This window comes from Bos taurus, chromosome 25 (genome assembly GCF_002263795.3).
Source record: "Bos taurus isolate L1 Dominette 01449 registration number 42190680 breed Hereford chromosome 25, ARS-UCD2.0, whole genome shotgun sequence".
Lineage (NCBI taxonomy): Eukaryota > Metazoa > Chordata > Mammalia > Artiodactyla > Bovidae > Bos > Bos taurus.
In genome coordinates, this window is record NC_037352.1 from 38,239,859 (window position 1) to 38,264,339 (window position 24,481).

The 24,481-nt window shown below is 47.9% G+C and overlaps 1 protein-coding gene and 1 long non-coding RNA gene across 2 annotated transcripts; one reads left to right on the forward strand and one right to left on the reverse strand.

Annotated features, from left to right (window-relative positions):
- Nucleotides 1–44: 44 nt before the first annotated feature.
- SMIM10L3 (small integral membrane protein 10 like 3) lies at nt 45–13,949 on the reverse strand. Its single transcript, XM_024985150.2, has 2 exons — nt 13,531–13,949; nt 45–1,869 (listed from the first exon to the last, which is right to left on the reverse strand). The coding sequence occupies exons 1-2, from the start codon at nt 13,714–13,716 to the stop codon at nt 1,849–1,851; spliced, it is 207 nt and encodes a 68-aa protein (XP_024840918.2). The 5' UTR covers nt 13,717–13,949; the 3' UTR covers nt 45–1,848.
- A 60-nt stretch (nt 13,950–14,009) lies between these two features.
- Nucleotides 14,010–19,287, forward strand: LOC112444304 (uncharacterized). Its single transcript, XR_003032612.2, has 2 exons — nt 14,010–14,152; nt 19,095–19,287. It is a non-coding gene; the product is annotated as an uncharacterized lncRNA (long non-coding RNA).
- The last annotated feature ends 5,194 nt before the right edge of the window (nt 19,288–24,481 follow it).

Here is a 24,481-nt window from a genome sequence, read left to right on the forward strand (position 1 = left end):
ATGAGGAAGGCTGCATTAATAATAAAGACGAAGGGAACCAAGACTACACATGTAAAATAAGACATTTATTACGCTAAAGAACGGGTTTTATTTTTCATTTCCCCAGAACACTAAAATAGCACACGGCATGGTAATTTAGCACGCAATATAAACTGATATATGCAATCAATAACTCCGGAAATGGGGCGTCTTCTTTGGGCTCCTGAAAAACTTCCGCTCTTCAGTGCCTGTCATCGAATTACCAGCACACGACAAAAGGGGTCAGCGCAGAAAAAGGTTTAGTGCAGGAGACATCGCAACTCCTAGGAGCTGGAGACCTTCCGTAAGGGGAAATACTTGCTTTTTTTTTTTCCTCTATGACTGAGCTCCAGCAGACAGGCTCAAGCTCATTTTTTATTTTGGGTTAACACTGCTAAGGTTCCTAGTTTGAGGAAGGGTTATCTAAAGGTAAAGGTAATGTTAATATTGCAACTTTCACCGTAGGGCCTCCATGTAAATTGCATGTCAAGTGGAAGGAAAGGGGTGTGAGAAAAGGTATCAGCTTTTACTCAAATTATTCTACAAACGCAGAAATGACAACAGCTTACCATCAACTTGGCTTGGCTCACAACAAGCCCAGCAGGGTTGACTTTTACAAATATCTACTCTCATCAGATGGTGAGAGAACAGGCTGGAGAGAGAGTGCCTGGGACGGCGGCCCTGCCAGATGGTGCTGAAGGTGAACTTAAAGCTTGCTGTTACAGCTTTCGATTCTCGGATGACAGCTGTATAAGGCAATGTCAATAACCTCCTTGACTCGGCTTCCCAATCCTAAATGTCTTTCAAGCACAGAGACTGCCTTCTGTATCAACCAGCTTTCTGTGGGTTTAAGTTTCACTGACTAAGTCTGTCTGGTCACACAAATCAAAGCCGGAGCTTCACTGCCGCGCCGTGTGCGTCCAGAGTTAACGCAAAAGAACGCATTCGAGGACAGCGCTTAGTCTCACTACTTTTATTGTTCTGCCTGTACCTTAACCACGGCACAACAGATTTGCTCATTCAAAAGCTTGTGCAGCCAGTGATGCCACTGTTATCTGCAGATCATCTGAGGTACTTTTTTCCCATGAAAGCATTTTCTTGTACTCTACTCTTGGCTCTGAAAACATGGGCTCTGGATGGCCAGGGAAAACACTTTTTGTCTCATTATTCAAGAATATTAGGGGATGTGCGTGCAGCAGGATGGATCGCAGGCAAGAGGGTGCCAACGCAGAGTCCAGCTTCTCCAGGAAAGCACGGGGCGGGTCATCCTCAGAAACCCCCTTTGCCGACCCTCTCTGCTGGCCCAGCAGTCCTGACCCCCGGGACTCTCCGCCGTGGCTCCGTCCTCTGTGGCCCTGGGCGCTGCCTGCGGCCAGTCCATGCCCGGAGCCTCCCCGACGCCACGGGCCAGCCCCGCACCCCGCTCCCCTGCAGGAGCCCAGGACAGACCTGCAGGGTTGCTCTGCGCAGCCACTGAGGCTGAATTTCTTCCTACTGCTTCTTGCCACCGTGGAAGCGCTTCAAGGCCACTGCAAAGCAAGGGGCTGGCGCCACGCAGGTCATGCTTTGTTTCCAGTGATGACTCTTCCTTTCCTGGATCTCCCCAGGCATCGGCCGCAGGCCTCCTCGCCCAGGAAGCGGCATCTGCTGGGCCAGGGCTCACCTCCTGCCTTCTCTCGCTCCACAGTTCTCTGCACGAGGCTCTGTCTGAGGTGGCGCCCACTCCCTGCTCCTCCGCGAGATGGGTGCGGAGAGGCCTGTGTCCGTCCCTCATGCTGTGTCTCTGACACCCTGAGCCCCAGGACACGCCTGTCAGTCCGCGGAAGGCCTTCAGTGGATCTCAATATGAACCTGGAAAAGACCAACAAATTACAGGGTAATAATGAAGATGGGGTCTCGGGAGAGTCCACACACACCAGGTATTTCCCAGCAAATACGAAGGTCTCTTTGACAGTCTCCGGTACCAAGGATTCCCACACTGTGATAGAAAACAGGATGTCAACCTACCAATTAGAAATCACAACAAAAAGAACAGTACTTGATTAATGCAGTATTTCCTAAAAATACTTAAACATGCACTGAGGCTCTGCACTTTTCATGGCAATGTACTTACTTCTGCAGGTTCAATAAAAAGCGGCTCCCTTTAACCAGGATAAACTAGATGACTCACTCAAGCAACCAAGGCCTTACCCAGAGTGTCCTATTTGAGGACGATACTCAGTGACTCAGGCAGGGCAAGCCACTTTGAAGCAATCAGGGGCAACTTCACTTACGTTGTTGTTGAGTTGCTAAGTCATGTCTGACTCTTTGGGACCCCATGGACTATATATAGCCCACCAGGCTCCTCTGCCCATGGATCTTCCCCACCCAGGGACTGAACCGACATCTCCTGTGTCGGCAGGCAGATTCTTTACGGCTGAGCCACCGGGGAACCTCATGTGTCCTCGGGGCATAATCTATACAAGGATGACTATTATTCTATATAACACTGACACAAATACATCTGGGCAGCATAAAGCTATATGCAAATATAAGGTGCAATTATTTTTTTATATTTTGAATATTTATTTGGCTGCGCCAGATCTTCAGTTGTGGTGTGTGAGACCTAGTTCCCTTACCTGGGATGGATCTAGTTCCCTCCCACTGGGAGAGTGGAGTCCTCGCCACTGGACCATCAGGGATGTCCCCAGCTCTTTTTTTTTAAATTGCTATACAACTGACATAAAATATATTAGTTTCAGTCGTTCAGTTCAGTTCAGTCACTCGGTCGTGTCCGACTCTTTGCGACCCCATGAATCGCAGCACGCCAGGCCTCCCTGTCCATCACCAACTCCCGGAGTTCACTCAGACTCACGTCCATCAAGTCAGTGATGCCATCCAGCCATCTCATCCTCTGTCGTCCCCTTCTCCTCCTGCCCCCAATCCCTCCCAGCATCGGGGTCTTTTCCAATGAGTCAACTCTTCGCATGAAGTGACCAAAGTATTGGAGTTTCAGCTTCAGCATCAGTCCTTCCAATGAACACCCAGGACTGATCTCCTTCAGAATGGACTGGTTGGATCTCCTTGCAGTCCAAGGGACTCTCAAGAGTCTTCTCCAACACCACAGTTCAAAAGCATCAATTCTTCGGCACTCAGCTTTCTTCATAGTCCAACTCTCACATCCATACATGACCACTGGAAAAACCATAGCCTTGACTAGACGGACCTTTGTTGGCAAAGTAATGTCTCTGCTTTTGAATATGCTGTCTAGGTTCGTACAATCTAGTAATTCAGTGTTTGTATATATCACTACAAGAAGTCACCACCACAGCTGTACCTGGTGGTGCAAAGCACAGCCAACACTCTCACGGTTCACCAGGGCAAACCTAACTTCTCGCAAACTAACTCTCCAAAGCATGTTATTTTAAACCTTACATTTAATTTTACTGATCTAAATGTATTAAAAATGACCATTTTCCTGAAATGGAAGCATTCCTAAATATATTTTAATACATATTAGAACAGTTTTTTTTTTTTAATTCTTAAGAAAAATAGGTCATTTAATATGGGCCAACTCTCAGGAAAATTGGTTTCTAACTACTTTTATTATGTCCTTATAGGATAACTCAGTACAGTTCAGAAAGGTGAAATGTTGTCAGAATTCTTACAATATTTTAAATAAGATACCCTTAATGTAATCATACCTTCGATAATGACAAAGTAATCATATACTCAACCCTGAATATTTAATGGAAGGACTGATGCTGAAGCTGAAGCTTCAATACTTTGGCCACCTTATGTGAAGAGCCAACTCACTGGAAAAGACCCTGATGCTGGGAAAGATTGACGGCAGGAGGAGAAGGGGCGGACAGAGGATGAGATGGTTGGATGGCATCACCGACTCAATGGACATGAATCTGAGCAAACTCCGGGGAACAGAGGAGCGTGATGTGCTCCAGTCCATGGGGTGGGCAAGAGTGGGACCCAGCTTAGCGACTGAACAACAGTAACAAATAGTGAGAGCGTGTGGATCAATAAACCGTGGACAATTCTGAAAGAGATGGGAATACCATACCACCTGATCTGCCTCTTGAGAAATTTGTATGCAGGTCAGGAAGCAACAGTTAGAACTGGACATGGAACCATAGACTGGTTCCAAATAGGAAAAGGAGTACATCAAGGCTGTATATTGTCACCCTGCTTATTTAACTTCTATGCAGAGTACATCATGAGAAACGCTGGACTGGAAGAAGCACAAGCTGGAATCAAGATTGCCGGGAGAAATATCAATAACCTCAGATATGCAGATGACACCACCCTTATGGCAGAAAGTGAAGAGGAACTAAAAAGCCTCTTGATGAAAGTGAAAGTGGAGAGTGAAAAAGTTGGCTTAACGCTCAACATTCAGAAAACGAAGATCATGGCATCCAGTCCCACCACTTCATGGGAAATAGATGGGGAAACAGTGGAAACAGTGTCAGACTTTATTTTTCTGGGCTCCAAAATCACTGCAGATGGTGACTGCAGCCATGAAATTAAAAGACGCTTACTCCTTGGAAGGAAAGTTATGACCAACCTAGATAGCATATTCAAAAGCAGAGACATTACTTTGCCAACAAAGGTCTGTCTAGTCAAGGCTATGGTTTTTCCTGTGGTCATGTATGGATGTGAGAGTTGGACTATAAAGAAAGCTGAGTGCCAAAAAATTGATGCTTTTGAACTGTGGTGTTCGAGAAGACTCTTAAGAGTCCCTTGGACTGCAAGGAGATCCAACCAGTCCATTCTGAAGGAGATCAGCCCTGGGTGTTCTTTGGAAGGAATGATGCTAAAGCTGAAACTCCAGTACTTTGGCCACCTCATGCGAAGAGTTGACTCATTGGAAAAGACTCTGATGCTGGGAGGGATTGGGGGCAGGAGGAGAAGGGGACAACAGAGGATGAGATGGCTGGATGGCATCACTGACTCGATGGACTTGAGTCTGAGTGAACTCTGGGAGTTGGTGATGGACAGGGAGGCCTGGCGTACTGCGATTCATGGGGTCGCAAAGAGTTGGACACGACTGAGCGACTGACCTGATCTGATCTGATCTGAAGTTGCTTACTAAAGATCTACCGCTTCAGTAAATTCAGTAATAAACTATGTATTCAATTCTTTACAAAAAGACTTGAGTAGGTGAGTGAAAACACTTTTGGTTCTGAGCCCTCAACCAGATGACTTTTGATATTAGATGGTTACACACATTACTTATATATTGAGAGCCAGAAGTAACTTTCAAGTAATTTCTAAGCAGAGTCATCCATGCAGCGGTTTTTGTGGTTTACTCTCCTTGTACTGTACACGTACTGGTACACTGTATCTTGCCAAATAAAGCACGCACCATTACACAATGAACCGTCCTCGGCCCAGCTATCATCTCCCACCCCGCAACCCCCAGATCTACAAAATAATCAGCAGCAGAAATTACGGCAAACTGACTTATCCACAAACACTGAGACCCCTTCCCCCTAAATGAGGGAAGTCTATTTTGAAATTCTAGACAGTGTGATTCAGGACTTTCCTGGTGGTTCAGGGGTTAAGAATTCGCCTGCCAATGAAGGGGACACAGGTTTGATTCCTGGTCCGGAAGTTCCCACGTGGAGCAGGGAACTAGGTCCACGTGCCACAGTGAAGACCCAGCACAGCCAAAATTAAATTTAAAAAAATAAATAAAAACACAGTATGGGGCAAGAAAAACAAAGTGCAGGGCTGAGCTTACTCCTCACCTCCCTCACCAGTGCCTGCCCACTACGTCCCAGAAACAGACAACCGTTGAATAGGGAACCACAGCGGCCGTGGGGGCAAGGTGTGGAGGAAACTGGAAGACAGGAGCAACCCGGTCCACAAGGATCCCCGCCAGGGAGGCTGGCGCCCTCCTGGGCAACAGCAGGCCTGACCCGATTCGCAGCTGCGCCCTCTGGTACGGTCACCTTACCCTCCCCAACCTGCGCTATTAATGGCTTCAGGGACATGATGGTCTGGATACCACTGCTCTGGAAACTAAAAATACCCCCGCCTCTGTGCCACTGACAGCCAGCTGGCAAGGCTATCCCTGAAGGGGGCTGGGGGCACAGCTGAATGCAGGGCGGCTGCTCAGCTGGACGACCACCAGCGTGGAGGGGGACCTGCCTGGTGATGCCTCATGCCACCTGGCTTCACAGCTGGTTTTTTAATTGAAGTACAGCTGACTTACAATATTATGCACAGCACAGCGACTCAGTGTTTTTACACACCATACTCTAATCAAAGTTACTACAGGAGGTGGCTATACAACATATCCTGTTGCTTAACTGTTTTACACATGGTAGTCTGAACCTGCTAATTCTACGGCCCTAATCTGCCCTCCCCACTTCGGTACCCACTGGTCTGTCTCTGCCTGGCACGAACATTCGCTTGTGCTGTTTTCTGATTCCACCTCGGAGTGACACCGCCCACTCCCAGCTCTCGGAGGCGGCGTCAGCTGACCTGCCCACCGCTGAGCTCACCGTGAAAGTATCTGAGACAAACTGCTCTGCTGGCCACACCACTCAGAGGACGAGCAAGAGAAGGGCACTCTGTGCCGCCCCCAAGCACCAGCGCACAGAGTCAGCCACGTGGACACAGGCTCTGCTGTGAACTCCGCAGCACATCCACGCCATCCCCGCGCACTAGCCGCCACCCAGAGGCTCCAGGGTGCGCCCACCAGGCCGGGCATGAGGCGGGAGGGTGGGCCGAGAAAGGCGGCGCCTGCTGTCCTGCATGAGGACTCTTCGGCTGGATACACCCAGCATGTTCTGTGGCCACAGCCCGGGGCAGCCGAGAAACAGCTGCTATGAGCATCGCTATCAGCAAGCGCATCAGGGGAAGGACTCCCTGGTGGTCCAGTGACTAAGACTCCATGCTCCAAATTCAGGGCACCCGGGTTCGATCCTGAGTCAGGGAACTAGATCCTGCCTGCCACAACTAAGAGTTCGCATGCCACAACTAAGATCGGGGGCAGTCAAAATTAGTTCATTTTTTTTAAAAAGCATGTCAGAGGGAACCAGTAACAAAACGCAACTGAGGGAGTCTGTCAAGCAGAGGCCAGAGAAGCTACCCCTGGATGACCCAAAATGGCCCAAGTGTGGACAGACGTGGAGGTCCAGGAGGGAGGGGCCGAGGGCTGGGAGCCGTCAGAGACCGAGACACCGCCCGAGGAGGCACCCAGCACGCTGACCACGAGGAGGGTGAGCTGGCGAAGACGTTAAAGATCCCTTACTAATGACTGTAACCTTTCCCGGGGGATTCCACACCTGCGGCATTTTCTGCTACAGATTCAATCAGCAAGTGTTCACCGAGCCCCGAAGCTAGGCCAGTGCTGTTCTGAGCACAGGGATGGGGACAGCGCACCAAGCAGATAAAGAAGGATCCGTCCTCCGGAGGCTTGCTTTCCACTGAACGTAGGGACAAGGGCAAAACTCACAGGCACCAGCTTCCTTGTGGCAGGTAGAGACAGGTCAGTTTGCATCAATACCGTACACCTTACGCCAGGATAAACTCCAGCGTTTTACGTGTAAAAGCAAAACGGGATGTATTAGTACCAGAGTAAATTACAAGTGAATTCCTTGTATCTTTAGAGTTGGGAGGGCCTTTCTAACTAGGACAAAACCCAAAAGTCAGAAATGACTGTTAAATTTCACTACAAAGAATTTCAGTATGGTGAAAACACTATCAGCAAAATGAAAAACATAGTAACTGGAAAATGTTTTCAACTCTTATCAACAGACAACTCTTATTTGACAAAGCTTCAAGAAACCCAACAACCCACCAGAAAAACGGGCAAAGAACAGGTACAGTTCACACAAAAAGAGGTGCAAACAAGCACTTCTCTCACACCATCTCGTCCTTTAAGGCAGGCAAGCCTATTGGCGCAAATGCCAAGATATGCCCACAATGCAAGCTCCTCCAGGGCCTCTCTGGCATCACCATGATGGATCACCAACACTCCTCTCTCCTGCTCATCTGAGGGTCTCCCTGCCTCCCCCTCCACTCTCATCAGGAAGTAAGAGTGATTTTTTTGAATTGGTTGAACACAAAGTTACCACATGACCCAGCAATTCCAACCCTAGGCATATAACCAAGAGAAAAGAAAACATGTGTCCAGGACTTCTCTAGTGGTCCAGTGTCTGGAGTCTGCTTGCCAATGCATGTGGCAGGGGGACACAGGTTCAACCCCTGGTCCTGGAAGATTCCACGTGCCTCGAAGCAACCAGGCCCGTGCTCCACAGCTTTGGAGCACAAAAGCCCTGGAGCCCAAGCTTGGCAACAGGTAAAGCCCCTGCAATGAGAAGCCTGGGCACCGCAACTAGAGAGGAGCCCTCACAGCAGCGGAGACCCAGCTCAGCCCAAAAAAAGGACAGACAGAAACGTACAGCAACTGAACACTGCCACTACAACCAAGAGCATAATCTCCCGTCTGGTACTTCTTTTAAACCTGCAGTAAAATACACATAAAGGCTGCCATCCATCACCACCACATGGTTCTGGGACGTTTTCATCCAAACGAGAAGCATCTTCATTCAACAACTCCCGTTCCCCCTCCTCCAGCCCCTGGCCACTACCTTCTATGTTCCGCCTCTTTGAATGGCGTCCCTTAAGTCCATCCAAGTCGTAGCAGGTGTGAGAACTTCATTCCTTTTCAAAGCTGAGTAAGTGTCCACTGAAGGTACACACGTCTGTCTGCCCGCTCATGTGCTGACAGACGCCTGAATCGTCCACAGTGCTGCCGGGAACACTGGGGCACAAGCGCCTGCGTCCCTGCCTTCAGATCTCTGCGGTGTGCGCCTACAGTGAAACCACTGAACCATACAGCGATCCTGTACTCAACTTTTTGAGGACCTGCTAAACTGCTTCCCAAGACCACCTGACCTGCCTCCTGAGAAACCTGTATGCAAGTCAAGACGCATCAGTTAGAACTGGACATGGAACAGACTGGTTCCAAATCGGGTAAGGAGTACTTCAAGACTGTCTATTGTCACCCTGCTTATTTAACTTATATGCAGAGTACATCATGAGAAACGCTGGGCTGGAAGAAGCACAAGCTGGAATCAAGATTGTGGGGAGAAATATCAATAACCTCAGATATGGAGACGACACCACCCTTATGGCAGAAAGTGAAGAGGAACTAAAAGGCCTCTTGATGAAAGTGAAAGAGGAGAGCGAAAAAGTTGGCTTAAAACTCCATATTCAGAAAACTAAGATCACGGCATCTGGTCCCATCACTTCATGGGAAATAGATGGGAAACAATGGAAACAGTGACAAGACTTTATTTTTGGGGCTCCAATATCACTGCAGATGGTGACTGCAGCCATGAAATTAAAAGATGCTTGCTCCCTGGAAGAAAAGTATGACCAACCTAGACAGCATATTAAAAAGCACAGACATTACTTTACCAACAAAGGTCCATCTAGTCAAAGCTATGGTTTTTCCAATGGTCACGTATGGATGTGAGAGTTGGACTATAATATAAAGAAAGCTGAGCACCAAAGAATTGATGCTTTTGAACTGTGGTGTTGGAGAAGACTCTTGAGAATCCCTTGGACTGTAAGTAGATCCAACCAGTCAATCCTAGGGGAAATCAGTCCTGAATATTCACTGGAAGGACTGATGCAGAAGCTGAAACTCCAATACTTTGGTCACCTACTGTGAAGAACTGACTCACTGGAAAACACTGATGCTGGGAAAGATTGAAGGTGGGAGGAGATGACAGAGGATGAGATGGTTGGATGGCATCACCAACTCAATAAACACGAGTTTAAGTAAACTCTGGGAGTTGGTGATGAACAGGGAGGCCTGGCGTGCCGCAGTCCATGGGGTCGCAAACTGTCGGACACGACTGAGCGACTGAACTGAAACTGGCTCCGACAGCAACCGCACCACCTTCCGTTCCTCCCGGCAGTGCACAGGGTCTAATTTCTCCACACCCTCACTGTCCCCTTCCTGCGTAAGAGCCAGTCTCAGTGTGACTTTGACTTGCAGTTTCCCAATTTTTCTCCCCCAGCACTGGGTTTTATTGCCTCCCTGGCAGAAGAGAGGCCTCCTGGGGGCAGGGCCAGGTCAGGCGAGGGCTGGGCACGGGAAGCTTCTCAGCCTGTGTAGCTGGGCTCAGATTTGGAGCCGGAGCAGTGAGTAGAGAGGCTCCTGGGGACTAAGCCTGGCGTGGGGGTCCCCAGGTCCAGGTGAGGAGATTCTGCCAGTGACAGACGAGCAGTCACTCGCCCTCCAGGCCCAAAAGTGTCCCTGGGACAGGACGGGAGGAGATGGGGGGAGACGGCAGGAGCCGTGAGTCTCAGGGAGAGAAGGTGGCCCGCATGGGTCTGTGAGGGCCCGGAAGCAGGGGGACGCCACGTTCGCACCCTGCAGGGCTGGGATGGGAAGCAGAGCCTGGCCACCAGGGCCCCTTCTCGGTGCGTCCCACGGGGCCACAAGGCTCAAGTGCACAGCCCGGGGCTCAGGGCTCAGAGGCCACTGCGACCACATCTCAGGTCCTCGCCGTGGCCGGTGGCCTGGCTACCCACAAACACGCTCCAACTGCCCATCTTTTCCTGGGTTTACTTGCCATCGGTGTATCTTCTTTGGAGAAATGTCTATTCAAGCCCTTTGCCAATGTTTGAATTGGGTGGTTGTTGCCGAGTTCTTCACATGTTTTGAAGATTAATCCTCAGATATACAGTTTGCAAATACAGGTGACCCTTGAGCAACACAGGGGCTGGCGTGTCAACACTCCACAATGGAAAAATCCTCACACGGTTCTCAGGCAGCCCTCCCTCCAAGCACCTAGGGACCACCTTGTCTGCGCCTCCCCACCCCCACGCACACCTGAAATGGCCAAATAAACCCCGCACTCTACAGCCAGAGTGTTCAGCTTCCACGGTTCTCTAAAGCTGTGCTGCCTGTGGACGACGACCCGACGGCTCATCCGGCAAGCCACCCGTGGGGCCGGTGTCCCGGCTCTCCGTTCTGCCCGCACCACACATCCCAGAGCCAACCTCCCGCCTCCACAGTGCACTCGCCCTCAATCATGACAGTGCAAACTCCTCGTTAGGAAATCTGTATCTGAGTAACCTTTCCAGAGCTTCCCCTACTGGCCTACAAGCAACTGGGAGATCTGGAAACCCTCATCATCGTAACAGGAATGCAGTCCTTCACTCCTTATTGATATGAAGCAAGCCTCAGCACTCATGCAGTGACAACAGCAGCTGCAAGACCAGATTGATTTGGTGATCCCAAAGACCCTTCTGAAAGGAGAAGCCAGGAGTGAGAGCGTCTTGGAGTTCTAAGAGCCAGGGAGGAGTGCTCGAGGTGGCAAGAACAACAAATGCAAATGCCCAGGGGCAGGAAGAGGCTTGGCGCCTGCAGAGAAGAGACAGGAAAACAGAGCAAGCAAGGAACAAGCCAGGGAGATGTCAGCAAGGTGGACAGAAGTCAAATCTACAGGACAGAAACATGTGAACTGCATTCCACGGGCAGTGGGAAGCAGTTTGGGTTTCTTTTTTTTTTCCCTTGTAAGGAATGACACAATCTGATTTATACTTTTAAAAGATGTCTCCAAGGGCCCTGGGGAGGATAGATAGAGGCACCTTGGCAGCTTGGACTAGAGGGGTGGTCAAAAGTAACTAAGGGGACATATCAGAAAGGTGAGGTTTTATGGTACACCACTGGCTATTTTCAACATCTTGTTGATTTTCTCTTACTTGTGACTACGTGCTAAGTGTGTGCTAAGTCACTTCAGTCGGGTCCAACTCTTTGTGACCCTACAGACTGCAGCCCCTCCTGGCAAGAATACTGGAGGGGGCTGCCATCTCCTCCTCCAGGGGATCTTCCCATCCTCATCCCTTAATGTCCCCTGCGTTGGCAGGCAGGTTCCTTACCACTTAGTGCCACCCAGAAAGCCTGCAAATTATACAAGTAACCCCGGAACCAAAGTCTCCAAAGTGGAGCTTGAGGGTCAGATAGAGCCTCTTGACACATTCTGCTTTGCCCACAAAGGTGATTTTTTGTTGCGATGATATTTAAAAATTAGGATTTCCACTTTCTCTTGGGAAATGGCTGCCTCTGGCACACAGCAGTTGGCTGGTGACAACAGGCTGGAGCACAGGCTTTCTGGCTGATTTCTGTCCCCACTCCCAGCACCTTCTTTGCTCATTGCTACAACCTACTGGAAACCTGAGTTTCTGACTCCTTTGGCACCACTTAAGGATGCTACAATTCCCTGTTCACATAAAAGAATCTCGATTTAGACCCTAAAATAGAGAGGCAGGTTCATCCCAACCCACCTTAACTCAATTTCAGTCAATAAGGGGTTTTACACCACCAGTGAGAGGCTTTGAGACAATTATATTCTGATACTGCCTGCCAATGCAATAGACATAGAGACTTTCAGTCCCTGGGTCGGGAAGATTCCCTGGAGGAGGGCAAGGCAACCCACTCCAGTATTCTTGCCTGGAGAACCCCATGCACAGAGGAGCCTGGTGGGCTACAGTCCATGGGGTCCCAAAGAGTCAGCCAGGACTGAAGTTACTTAGCATACAGGCACAGTCAAACCGAAGGGAAAAAAGAAAGCACCTGCCCGGCCCATGTCAATACCGCACAGTCCTGCTCAGGCTTCCCCTAAGTACTGTCAGACCGTAAGCTCTTGGGGAACAGGGACCTGTTCATCAGAGCCCTAGGCGGCACACAGCAGACCCTCCACAATGTGTAAATGGAAGCCAAGAGATGCTCAGCACTTGGCCATCTATGACACACTCGGGAAGGAATCATTCTCAATTTGACGGGTTTCCATTCCGCCAGAACAAGGCATCTGGAATTTGCGGGAGGTAGAAATGTCAATCCCTGATGGCAGAGATGATCTCCAGGGTGCTGGGTGTGTGTGGGTGTGTGTACTATTTCACGTCTGAACTGTTTCAGGCCTCTGAACCTTTGCCTCTCTACGTCTTTACACCTCGTTTTTTCCTCATCACCATCCCTACTCCTTTCACCACCAACATCCTCCACCCCGGGCCAGGATAGACATGGATACCTCTATCAGAACATCGATTAACATCAATTAATTTACCTTAAGCTTGCATCGCTTTGAAAGCTTCATAAAGTTTGGGAACTAGAAAAGGCAACGCACTCCCCGCCCCCGCATCCCCAATCAATCACTGTCACAATTTCCTCTTCAGGGCCAGGGGCCTTCCGAGCCGGTGAGCCCGCTGGAGGACCTTACTCGAGGCCTGCCGCTCCACGCCCCCACCCCACCCCACCCCGCCTCTTCTGCGAAAACAGGGTCAACAATGACCTCTGCGGGGATTTTCTCCCGCGGGGCTGCGGGAGAAAGGCGCGGTGCTGAGCCATACACTCGGCATCCAGCCTGGCACCTTCCGGCGGCATCTTCGGGCCTGGGCGAGGGTGGGCCGGGCCGCGCGAGGCGGACCGGCGCTCGGGGACGATCCGGGCCGGGGGGAAGGCAGGGGGTTGGGCGGGCGCGCCTCACCCACCTGCAGACGGACGTTGAGCATCATGGAAGCCACGATGTAGAGGTAGGGGAAGTTGATACGCAAGCGCCAGGCCAGGTCGAAGAAAATGAGCAGCGTGCGGGTCAGCCCCTTGCAGAAGACCCCATAAGAGCGGGCGGCGGCCGAGCGCGATAGCCGGACAGCCAGGCCCGACAGAGCCGCCGCCATATAGACCGGCGCCCGCCGCCGCCGCCGCCGGCCCGCCGCGCACCGACCGGCCGCTGGACCCGGGCCGCCGGACGCGCCGAAGCCCGGCCGCCCGCCCTCTCGGCGCCGCGACGCCCCCGAGCCTCCGCCCCGGCCGCTGGCCCGCTGAGGGAGCGAAGGAGGCGGCGGCGAGGCCGGCGGGCGGGCGGGCGGGCCGCGGGGAGGGGAGTCGGCGCGTCACGCTCCCGGGAAGCGCCTCAGCGAGCCGGCGCCGGGTCCCAGCCCGGCTGCGCGACCTGACGTCACAATGCCGGCGCCGAGCCGGCGTCTGTGGCCCCGCCCTTAGGCCCCGCCCCTGCCCCGCCCCCGTTCACCTTGCCCCAGGTGAGAAGCGCATGCGTGGGCTAGGTGGCGCGAAGAGGCCGGCTGATGCGCTGTGTTCTTCCGCCCCCTAGTGGTAAGCCAGAAAATAAAAACAGGGAGGTGCTGAACAGTGGGTTTAGGGTGAATGGGCTTAGCGCTGCCGAACGTTCAACAGTTATTAAAACAGCAAAGTTTTGTGTTATGCTTGTCTTACCACAGTGAGAAAAAGAAACAAAATAGTTTCTTGGGGCCAAACAGGGAGAACTTACTCCTCAGGTGGATTACAGTGTCAACTCATATATTGATAGTTCGGTCTTTTAATAATCATATTAATTACGAAGCCTCTAATTGTAAAAGGGTTTCCCTGGTGGCTCAGACGGTAAAGTATCTGCCTGCAACGCAGGAGACCCGGGTTGGATCCTTGCGTCCAAAAGATCCCCTGGAGGAGGGCATGGCAACCCACTCCAGTATTCTTGCCTGGAGAATTTCACAGACAGAGGACCCTGGAGGGCTACAGTCCAATGGGGTCGCAAAGAGTCGCACACGACTGAGCGACTTTCACTTTCACTGATGTAAAAAGTAAAAATGTTCAAACTTTCAAAACTTATAGTGTTCTGAGGTTTTGAGGGGATTTTTTTTGACAGTGAGTTTTTACATTCCTACTTAAGCATATAGGTTTCTATTAAACATTTGTAGGGCTTTGAAGGTAAATACCTTCTCATATCAGACAGTATTTCATGTCATTACTTATGCCCACCCAAGAGAAAGTCTGGGAATTCGGTATAGGTGGGAGAAATGTTTAATTGGTTAAATGAAAAGCAAGGCTTAAGTCCTTTAAGAAAAGCCACAGTAGAAAGTGACAGTGTAAGAATGGATTTAAATGTATTTTAATTTAAAGTTCCTTTGCCCCAGAATAGATTTGGAGTAATCATTAAAAAAAATCATTTAAAGGAACTCCCCAGAGGTCATTTGGGGAGGTGGGGAGCGGGGGCAGCGCCCAGACCGGGATCCCATGCTTCCACTGCAAGAGACACAAGGTCTGTCCCTGGTCAGGCAACTAAGATCCTGCATACAGAGCCACATATCCAAAAAAAAAAAAGAAAGAAATTCTGTACTCTGAAATGAATCTATATTCAAAATATTTTTTAAACCTGAATTTTTTCCATAATTCAAAGGGGAAAATTATAAACTACATAAGACATGTCTAGGAGTGTCATTTTAACTATTCTTTAGCGTTATCATTTTTCTTTATATGTCTACTGTTTTAAAAAGAATTGTACTTTTTGATGTTCCATTATACTATTTTCAGTACCCATTATGTTTTGGGCCAAGAGATAGATATTTGAAGGATTTTAGCTTTTGACTAGCTTTATTATTATGAAAACGAGGTTTTTTCAAAGGGTTTGCACAAACCTTTCATTTCCCTTATTTTTGCAGCACAGCATTTGCCGCATTTGTCATTGACTTTAAAAAGCACACTTCCCTTTTTTTTGTCAGCAACGTTTTCCTTTCAGTGCACAGTGGGTGCTGTCTCTGAAGATGACAGAACACATACCGCTGAATTATGGTTGTTTTTCAAAACATTGCCTCCCAGAAGCAAAAGGAACACTTCCTTGTACAGTGTTTTAGGAAACAAAATTTTAAAGGCTAGGGTCTTTCATGGAAATTTTGCCAAAAGACTCAAAACTAATCCAACAACATGGAAACAGGGTTGGAGATCAGCTAAATCTATTCCTGGGCCTGTAAAGATTTTCAAGGGTGGAGAATTGGCAGTCCTGTTTATTAAAACTATGTTGAAGGGCCAGATGGGCTTGGGGGCTGTGAGAGATATATATATCTCCTCCCTAGTTACTCATTCTTTGTCTCTAAATGCCATTGAGGCAATGAGGCATTTTAAACAAGCTATTTGGTTGCCATAAACAATGGCAAACAAAATTATCATAAAGCTTAACTGAGCAAGGTAAGAAGCCTGTTGTAATTAGACATAAAGTGAAATCACTCAGTAGTGTCCAACTCTTTGCAACCCCATGGACTGTATGTAGCCTACTGGGCTTCTCTGTCCATAGGATTTTCCAGGCAAAGGTACTGGAGTGGGTTGCCATTTCCTTCTCCAGAGGGTCTTCCTGACCCAGGGATCAAACCCAGGTCTACCTGCACTGCAGGCAGACGCTTTACCCTCTGAGCCACTAGAGAAGCTCATTAGACATAAGGAGAGGTCAAAGAGAAGACACCAGGAGCACTAGCAAGATTTAAGGTTTACTCTGTATCCAGGTTAACTAGATCTGCGCTACAAAGCAGGCTGGTAAATTAGTTTAGCCTCATGACAACATTTTAACTCAAGTCTCAATTTTCTGGAGTCTCTGGGAAAGACATCCTGCTAATTATAATTTGAGACACAAACAGACAGAACTAATTATAAGTCAGTGTGAAAAGTATTTTCATAGAAGTACAAAGGATTGTGAGAGGAAGGAGGAGAAAAGAGGAGGCAAAGGAACAGTTTTATGAACAATCCTGATTGCTGATCAACAGGACCCAGGTGATTTGCCCGTCATCTCCCTTCCTGCTTTCTGAGCAGCATCTCTGGTGAGGGAACTAGGAAAGGGTTTCTTTGTTTTCTCAGCATGAGCCAGCGAGAAAAGCGCAGAGAAGCCAGGTTTCAGGCTCAGCAACTTCTCAATGCCGCATGACCTGGTTCTGTGAAATGAGGATAAGGACATCCACCCTACAGCATATTTGTGAGAAATATCAATAAACAACTGTCAGGGGTGCAGAGCACCTAGCGCATCCCGGGCAGATAGTGCTAAGTCACTTCAGTCGTGTCATGAATTAGGTATTTCTGAAATTCAAGAACTATTGTGTTAGGTGTGCTGATGTAATTAAAGCTATTTTATTGAGCTTTTAATCTTACAGATTAATATGAACAAAATTATAAAATGAAGGGAATCTGCACTGTTGATAGTGGGGAGATGGAAGAAACAAGACTGGTCTTACAGTGATTGAAGCGTAATGCAAATTATAGATTAATTTTTAGGAACTGATATGATGATCCTCTAGTCTCATTTCAAAAAAAATTTTTTTGACCAAAATGTGTCCCTGTGATGCCTTTTTAAAAAATTTGCTTTATTGAAGTATGGTTGATTTACAAGGTTGTGCTAATTTCTTCTGTACAGCAAAGTGACTCAGTTAAATAATGTAGACGTTCTTTTTTTATACTTCTCTTCCATGTGGTTTATCGAGGGACATTGGCTGTAGTCCCCTGTGCTCTACAGAGGACCTTGCTGTTTATGGGTCCTACAGATAATAGTTTGCCTCTGATGCTTTTTTAAAGGGCTACTGCGGGAAGGCAAAAAAAAAAAGACCAAATAGCCTATTATTGTGTCTCTCTGACCGTTTACGCTCTCCCACTCCAGTGTTGTGAATGTGTGCTCCTGGGCCGTCCCCACTCCACAGGGTGACATGGAAGTGGTCACAGTCATTCTACAAAAGCCTGCCTGCTCTTTTTTGTTTTTTTAATTGGAAGCTAATTACTTTACAATATTGTGGTGGTTTTTGCCACACATAGACGAGAATCAGCCATGTGCATGTGTGTCCCCGAATCCTGAACCCCCCTCCCACCTCCCTCCCCACCCCATCCCTCTGGGTTGGCCCAGAGCACCGCTTTGAGTGTCCTGCTCCATGCATCAAACTTACACTGGTCCTCTATTTTACATATGGTAATATACATGTTTCAGTGCTAGTCTCTCAAATCATCCCATCCTCGCCTCTCCCACGGAGTCCAAAAGTCTGTTCTTTATATCTGTGTCTCTTCTGCTTTCTTGCATATAGGGTCATCATTACCGTCTTTCTAAATTCCATATATAGGCATTAATATACTGTATTGCTGTTTCTCTTTTTGACTTACTTCACTCTGTATAATAGGCTCCAGTTTCATCCATCTCATTAGAACCAACTCAAATGCGTTCTTTTTTTATAGCTGAGTAATATTCCATTGTCTATACATACCACAACCTCCTTATCCATTCGATGGGCATCTAGGTTGCTTCCGTGTCCTGGCTATTGTAAAGAGTGCTGCCATGAACACTGGATACATGTGTATCTTTCAATTCTGGTTTCCTCGGTGTGTCTGCCCAGCAGAGGGATTTCCAGCTTCTTCAGGAATCTCCACACTGTTCTCCACAGTGGCTGTACTAGTTTGCATTCCCACCAACTGTGTAAGAGTTCCCCTTTTCTCTATACCCTCTCCAGCATTTATTGTTTGTAGACTTTTTGATGGCAGCCATTCTGAACGTACAAAACCCTGCCTGCTCTTTATTGTTCTTTGAAGCCTTTAAGTTTAGGAGTTATTAATCACCCAGCAATAGATGACTGATACATCAGGGATAAAGGTTCAGGGACGTCCCTTACGGCCCAGTGATTAGGACTCCATACTTCAGTGCAGGGGGCATGGGTTTGATCTCTGGTCAGGAAACTAAGATCCCGCATGCCAAGTGGCCAAAAAAAGTGGGGAGAAGTAGGTAAAAGTTTCCCCCCAAAATACTAGAATTCCTTTGTGAGCTGAATCATCAAGGGCTGTGACCTCTTAGGAGTGAAGTTTTGAGCAAATTAACTTTGATGCTGGCCAAAGACAGGGGGATCTCAACAAGCGTAGCAAAAAGGGAAGTGATAAATGTCAGCTCCAGGCTTCTGACTGTAGAATGGGGACTGTAGACAGTGCCTACCTGCATTTCCTGGCATTCTGTGTCATTTCAGTGTTATTTTTGAGTGTTTTCATCTCTTTCCTCTTCCTTTTCTGCATTATTAGTGGCTCAGACAGTACAGAATCTGCCTACAATGCAGGTGGCGACCTGGGTTCGACCCCTGGGTCTGGAAGATCCCCTGGAGAAGGGAATGGCATTCCACTCCAGTATTCTTTCCTGGAGAATCCCATGGACAGAGCTACAATCCATGGGGTCACAAAGAGTCGGACACGACTGCACTGCTAACATACACATATATAAGGGCAGCGGGTGCCGGTTAAACTTCTCTTTGGTCCACAGGTTACAAAACACTAAGATGGGATTGAAGAAAGAGGACACTCCCCAGAGGTGCTGGACTTGGAGCTCTTGCAGCACTTGGACCTGAGAACGAGGAACATGTTCCTGTATTGGGTGCGACATGATGGTGGCACCCTTGTGATGGGCGGGAACATTTTAAAATATTAAATGTAGATGAAAAGATGTATGCATGTGAGCACTGGGCAGCCAGATGGCGCATGGTGGATGTGGCAGGACCTGGGCATTATCCTGGAGCCAGGCTTTTCCTCCTTGGGGGCAAAAGAATTTTAAGCAGGGATGACATTTCCCTGCCTGCACTGCAGCTTGGTGTGGTCACGTGATGAAAATCTGGCCAATGGAATGTAAGAAGTGTGATGTTTCCCCAGAATCTGGGGGGCACACACTCTGCTCCCTCTCCGCTCTGTTTCTTCATCCTCTCCTTAGAACTTAGACGTGCTGGGTAGAGCTCTAGACTGATACCCAAGGAAGGGGCTGGGCCCTGCACTACTTACCTCTGGGTTTTGACACAGGAGAAATCGACTTTGATCTCATTTAAGCCATTGTCACTGAGGGTCTCTGTCATTGGCACTGAACCTTCTCCAAGCGAATCCAGTAGATGCCTTTTAGTTTTGCCAGGCCAGCCACAGCTTCCTGTTCTTCTACGCAGTGGGTGGGGGGACTTCCTCTCCCTCATTCCTCAGGGTTCTGGTGGGCTGTGAGTCACTGGGCTCCTCCCTTTTCCCCAACAGGCAGGCAGGCAACCAGACCAGCCAACCAGAATCCTCCTCCCGTTATCAGGAAGGGCAGCCTGGGTGGAGTAGAACAGGGTCCTCGGGCATGCGGGAATAAGTTATTGTGATGTCTGCCTCCCAGAGCAGATCCATGAGGGCCCCGGGGTGGCCCTGCCTGAATCACATCCTTTCTGAGTCCCGGTGCCTCATCTCTTCCTGTGACTCTTGGAGCTCCCCTAGCATTTTTCCCTTTTTTCTTTTTCTTAATCCAGAGTAGCTTTCGGTTGCTTGAAGCCCAAGAGCCACAGCTGCTGCCGTTTTCCCCATGCTCTTCATTTCTCATTCTTTCATCTCAGATCGTCTGTCCCTGGAATCTCCACGGCTCTGTAGTCACCATAGATCCATAACAAGTAGGCTCTGGGACTTCAATGGCTAGGACTCCGAGCTCCCAATGCAGAAGCCCTGGGTTCCATCCCTGGTCAGGGAACTAGATCCCCCATGCCGCAACTAAGGGATTGCGTGCTACAACTAAATAAATAAATAAAGTGCGATACAAATAAACTTATTTACAAAACAGAAAATGACTCACAGACATAGAAAACCAACTTGTGGTTACCAAAGGGAAAAGAGGCAAAAGGCAGGGATAAATTAGGACTTTGGGGTTAGCAGATAAAACTACTATATATAAAACAAAAACAATATGGTCCTACTGTATGATACGGAATTATATTCAATAGCTTGTAATAATAATGAAAAACAATATGAAAAATAATATATATGTTTATTCCTTATTAATCCTTATGAATCACTTTGCTGTACACCAGGAACTAACACAACACTGTGTGTGTGCTAAGTCACTTCAGTCGTGTCCAACTCTTTGCCCCTCTACAGACTGTAGCCCTCCAGGCTCCTCTGTCCATGGGGTTCTCCAGGCAAGAATACTGGAGTGGGTTGCCATGCCCTCCTACAGGGCATCTTCCCGACCCAGGGATCAAGCCCTCATCTCTTAGGTCTCCTGCACTGGCAGGCAGGTTCTTTACCACTGGTGCCACCTGGGAGACCCTAAATCAACTGTACTTAATTTAAAAAATAATAAAAGAGTCAAACTCATGCAAGTAGGGAATAGAATGGTGGTTGCCAGGGGATAGGGCAAGAGGGAAATTGGGAGGCATTAGTCAAAGGGTGCAAAGTTTCAGTTATACAAAATGAACAAGTCCTAGAGAGCTACATACATAGCCTAGTGCCTGGAATTAACAATACTGTATTGTACATGTAAAAACTTGCTAAGAGTCCAGGTCTTATGTTAAGTGTCCTTTTAACAAATAACAATAATAAGTAAAGGAGGCAGGGGATTTTCCTAGTGGCCCAGTGGTTAAGACTCCATGCTTCTACTACATGAGATGTGGATTCAATCCTAGTCTGGGAACTAAGATCCCACATGCCTCTCGATGCAGGGGGAAAAAAAAAGTAAAGGAGGCAGGAGAAATTTTGGAGATCATGGATGGATATGTTTAGCGCTTAGATGGTGGCGATAGTTTCATAGGTGTGCATTTGTGTTCAGGCTCATCAAGTTGCATACACTAAATATGTTTAGCCTTTCATAAAGCAATCATACTTCAATAAATGGTTAAAAAAAATGTAAAAAAGGACTGGAGAAAGGAATGGCAAGCCACTCCAGTATTCTTACCCGGAAAAATCCCATGGACAGAGGAGCCTGGCGGGCTAAGTCCATGGAGTTGCAAAGAGTTGGACACGACTGAGCAACTAGCACTTTCACTTTCATAGTAATCATACTTCAATAAAATGGTTAAAATTTTTAAAAAGAGGGACTTCTCTGGTGATCCAATGGCTAAGACTCTGAGCTTCCATTGCAGAGGGCATGGATTCGATCCCTGGCCGGGGAACTGAGATCCTATGTGCCACATGCCGCCTGGAACAACTGAGAAAGATAAATAAAATAAAAATAACTAAATAAACAGTTGAATAGGGTGAGCTCTCAGGTGGGGGTGGGGCACAGAGCCTCCATGCCCTGTCCTCAGGGACCCTAGACTCTCCACCCCCTCCCAGCCTGGAAGTCTGTTCCCTAACCCAAAGCTCCTCCCACCTCTCCTTTCAGGCTTTTATCAACAGGCAGAGCTGATTAAATCACGCCTCCAGTCCTCACCTTATCTCTGGAAGGCTGGGGGAGGTGCTGAAGATTCTAACCCTCTAATCACAGCGGTAGGTTTTTTCTGGAGCTCAGTCCCCACCGAGAAGCTGTCTAGGGGCCCAGGCCTGAGCCACCTCATTAGCATAAAGTCAGATACGGTGGAAAAGGCCCCGGTATGAGTAACCAAAGACACTCCGATCACTCAGCGAATTCCAAAGGTGTTAGGCGCTCTGGGCCAGGGGTTGGGGACAACGACCACGTACGTTTTGTCTTATACCTCACTTCCTCATGCACGAAGCCAGCAGCTGACGCTGGCCGTCAGGTGGACTCTCATCTGGGGCTGTCATTCTGAGCAGCTGGGGCCTTTTCCCACAGCCTAGGGCTTCCTCACAGTGTGGCAACTGGGTTCCAAAAGCAAGCTTGCAGGAGATCCCAAGCTGACCCACTTCTCACGGAAGGTCTCATTTATCAGTGGGAGGTGTGTCACTATCACTCTGTAGGAAGGGCCTGCGGGATAGATCTTTGGTGGCCAACTTGGAAAATATTATCTGCCACAACCATGGAAACCCGATTGACACCTGTCCTTTTAGTTTTTAATTATTTTTTTTTTAAGCCTTGACACGTGGCAAATGTGATCTGACTTTCCCAACCAGGTATCAAACCTGCACCCCTTCAATGGAAGCATGGAGTTTTAACCACTGGACCTCCAGGGAAGTTCCAACACCTGTCCTTCCATTTTTTTTTTTTAAATTTTTGAAAACAATTAATTGTATTTATTTGTTTGTTTTTGGCTGTGCTGGGTCTTCCTTGCTGCACGAACTTTTCTCTAGTTGCTGTACGCAGGCTTTTCATTGTGGTGGCTTCTTTTGTTATGGAGCAAGGCTCTAGGGTGTGGTGGCTTCAGTAGGCGCAGCTCCCCAGCTCTAGAGCACAGGCTCAGTAATGGTGGTACACGGGCTTAGATGTCCTGGGGCATGTGGGATCTTCCTCTATCAGGGATCAAACACGGGTCTCCTGTATGGGCAGGCAAATTCTTTACCAGTGAGCCACTTGCTATTCTGGAAGCTCCTTGAGGGCAGGAACCATATCTTTAAAAAGCTGGCTTAAAACTCAACATTCAAAAAACAAAGATGATGTCATCTGGTCCCATCACTTCATGGCAAATAAATGGGGAAACAATGGAAACAGTGACAGACTTTCTTTTCTTGGTCTCCAAAATCACTGCAGATGGTGACTGCAGCCATGAAATTAAATGAGGCTTGCTGCTTGGAAGAAAAGCTATGACAAACCTATGTTTAAAATTTTATAATGAAAGAATAAATACATAAAGTAGCTTTGTGTAGAGACTAGGACAGCAGGCCCAGGCGTCAGAGGACTTTGGTTCACAATACCATTTGCCAGAGATCTAATCCTGCATGTAAGTTAAATAAGCAGGGTGACAATATACAGCCTTGACATACTCCTTTCCCAATTTGGAACCAGTCTGTTGTTCCACGTCCGGTTCTAACTGTTGCTTCTTGATCTGCATACAGATTTCTCAGGAGGCAGGTAAGGTGGTCTGGTATTCCCATCTCTTTTTCCAAAATTTTCAAATTTTCCAAATTTTCCAGTTTGTTGTGATCCACATGGTCAAAGGCTTTGGAGCAGTCAATGAAGCAGATGTTTTTCTGGAATTCTCTGGCTTTTTCTAGATCCAACAGATGTTGGCAATTTGATCTGTTTCCTCTGCCTTTTCTAAATCCAGTTTGAACATCTGGAAATTCTTGGTTCATGTACTACTGAAGCCTAGCTTGGGAATTTTGACCATTACTTTGCTAGCATGTGAGATGAGTGCAATTGTGCAGTAGTTTGAGCATTCTTTGGCATTGCCTTTCTTTGGGATTGGAATGAAAACTGACCTTTTCCAGTCCTGTTTGCTGAGTTTTCCAAATTTGCTGGCATATTAAGTGCAGCACTTTCACGGCATCATCTTTTAGGATTTTAAATAGCTCAGCTGGAATTCCATCACCTCCACTAGCTTTATTCATAGTGATGCTTCCTAAGGCCCACTTGACTTTGAACTCCAGGATGTCTGGCTGTAGGTGAGTGATCACACCATCATGGTTATCTGGGTCATGAAGATCTTTTTTGTATGGTTCTTCTGTATATTCTTGCCACCTCTTCTTAATATCTTCTGCTTTTGTTAGGTCCATACCATTTCTGTCCTTTATGGTGGCCATCTTTGCATGAAATGTTCCTTTGGTGTATCATATTCTCTTGAGATTGCTAGTCTTTTCTATTCTATTTTTTCCTCTATTCCTTTGCGTTGATCACTGCAGAAGGCTTTCTTATCTCTCCTTGCTATTCTTTGGAACTCTGCATTCAAATGGGTATATCTTTACTTTTCTCCTTTGCCTTTCACTTCTCTTTTCACAGCTATTTGTAAGGCCTCCTCAGACAAACATTTTGCCTTTTTGCATTTCTTCTTCTTGGGGATGGTTTTGTTCACCACCTCCTGTACAATGTCATGA

What these genes read in the sequence shown, in the direction of transcription:
- SMIM10L3 (XM_024985150.2), bottom strand. Translation starts at nt 13,716, where the DNA reads ATGGCGGCGGCTCTGTCGGGCCTGGCTGTCCGGCTATCGCGCTCGGCC. An exon ending in TGCTCAACGTCCGTCTGCAG is followed by an intron (nt 1,870 to 13,530) that starts GTGGGTGAGGCG and finishes GGTCTTTTCCAG; the next exon opens with GTTCATATTGAGATCCACTG.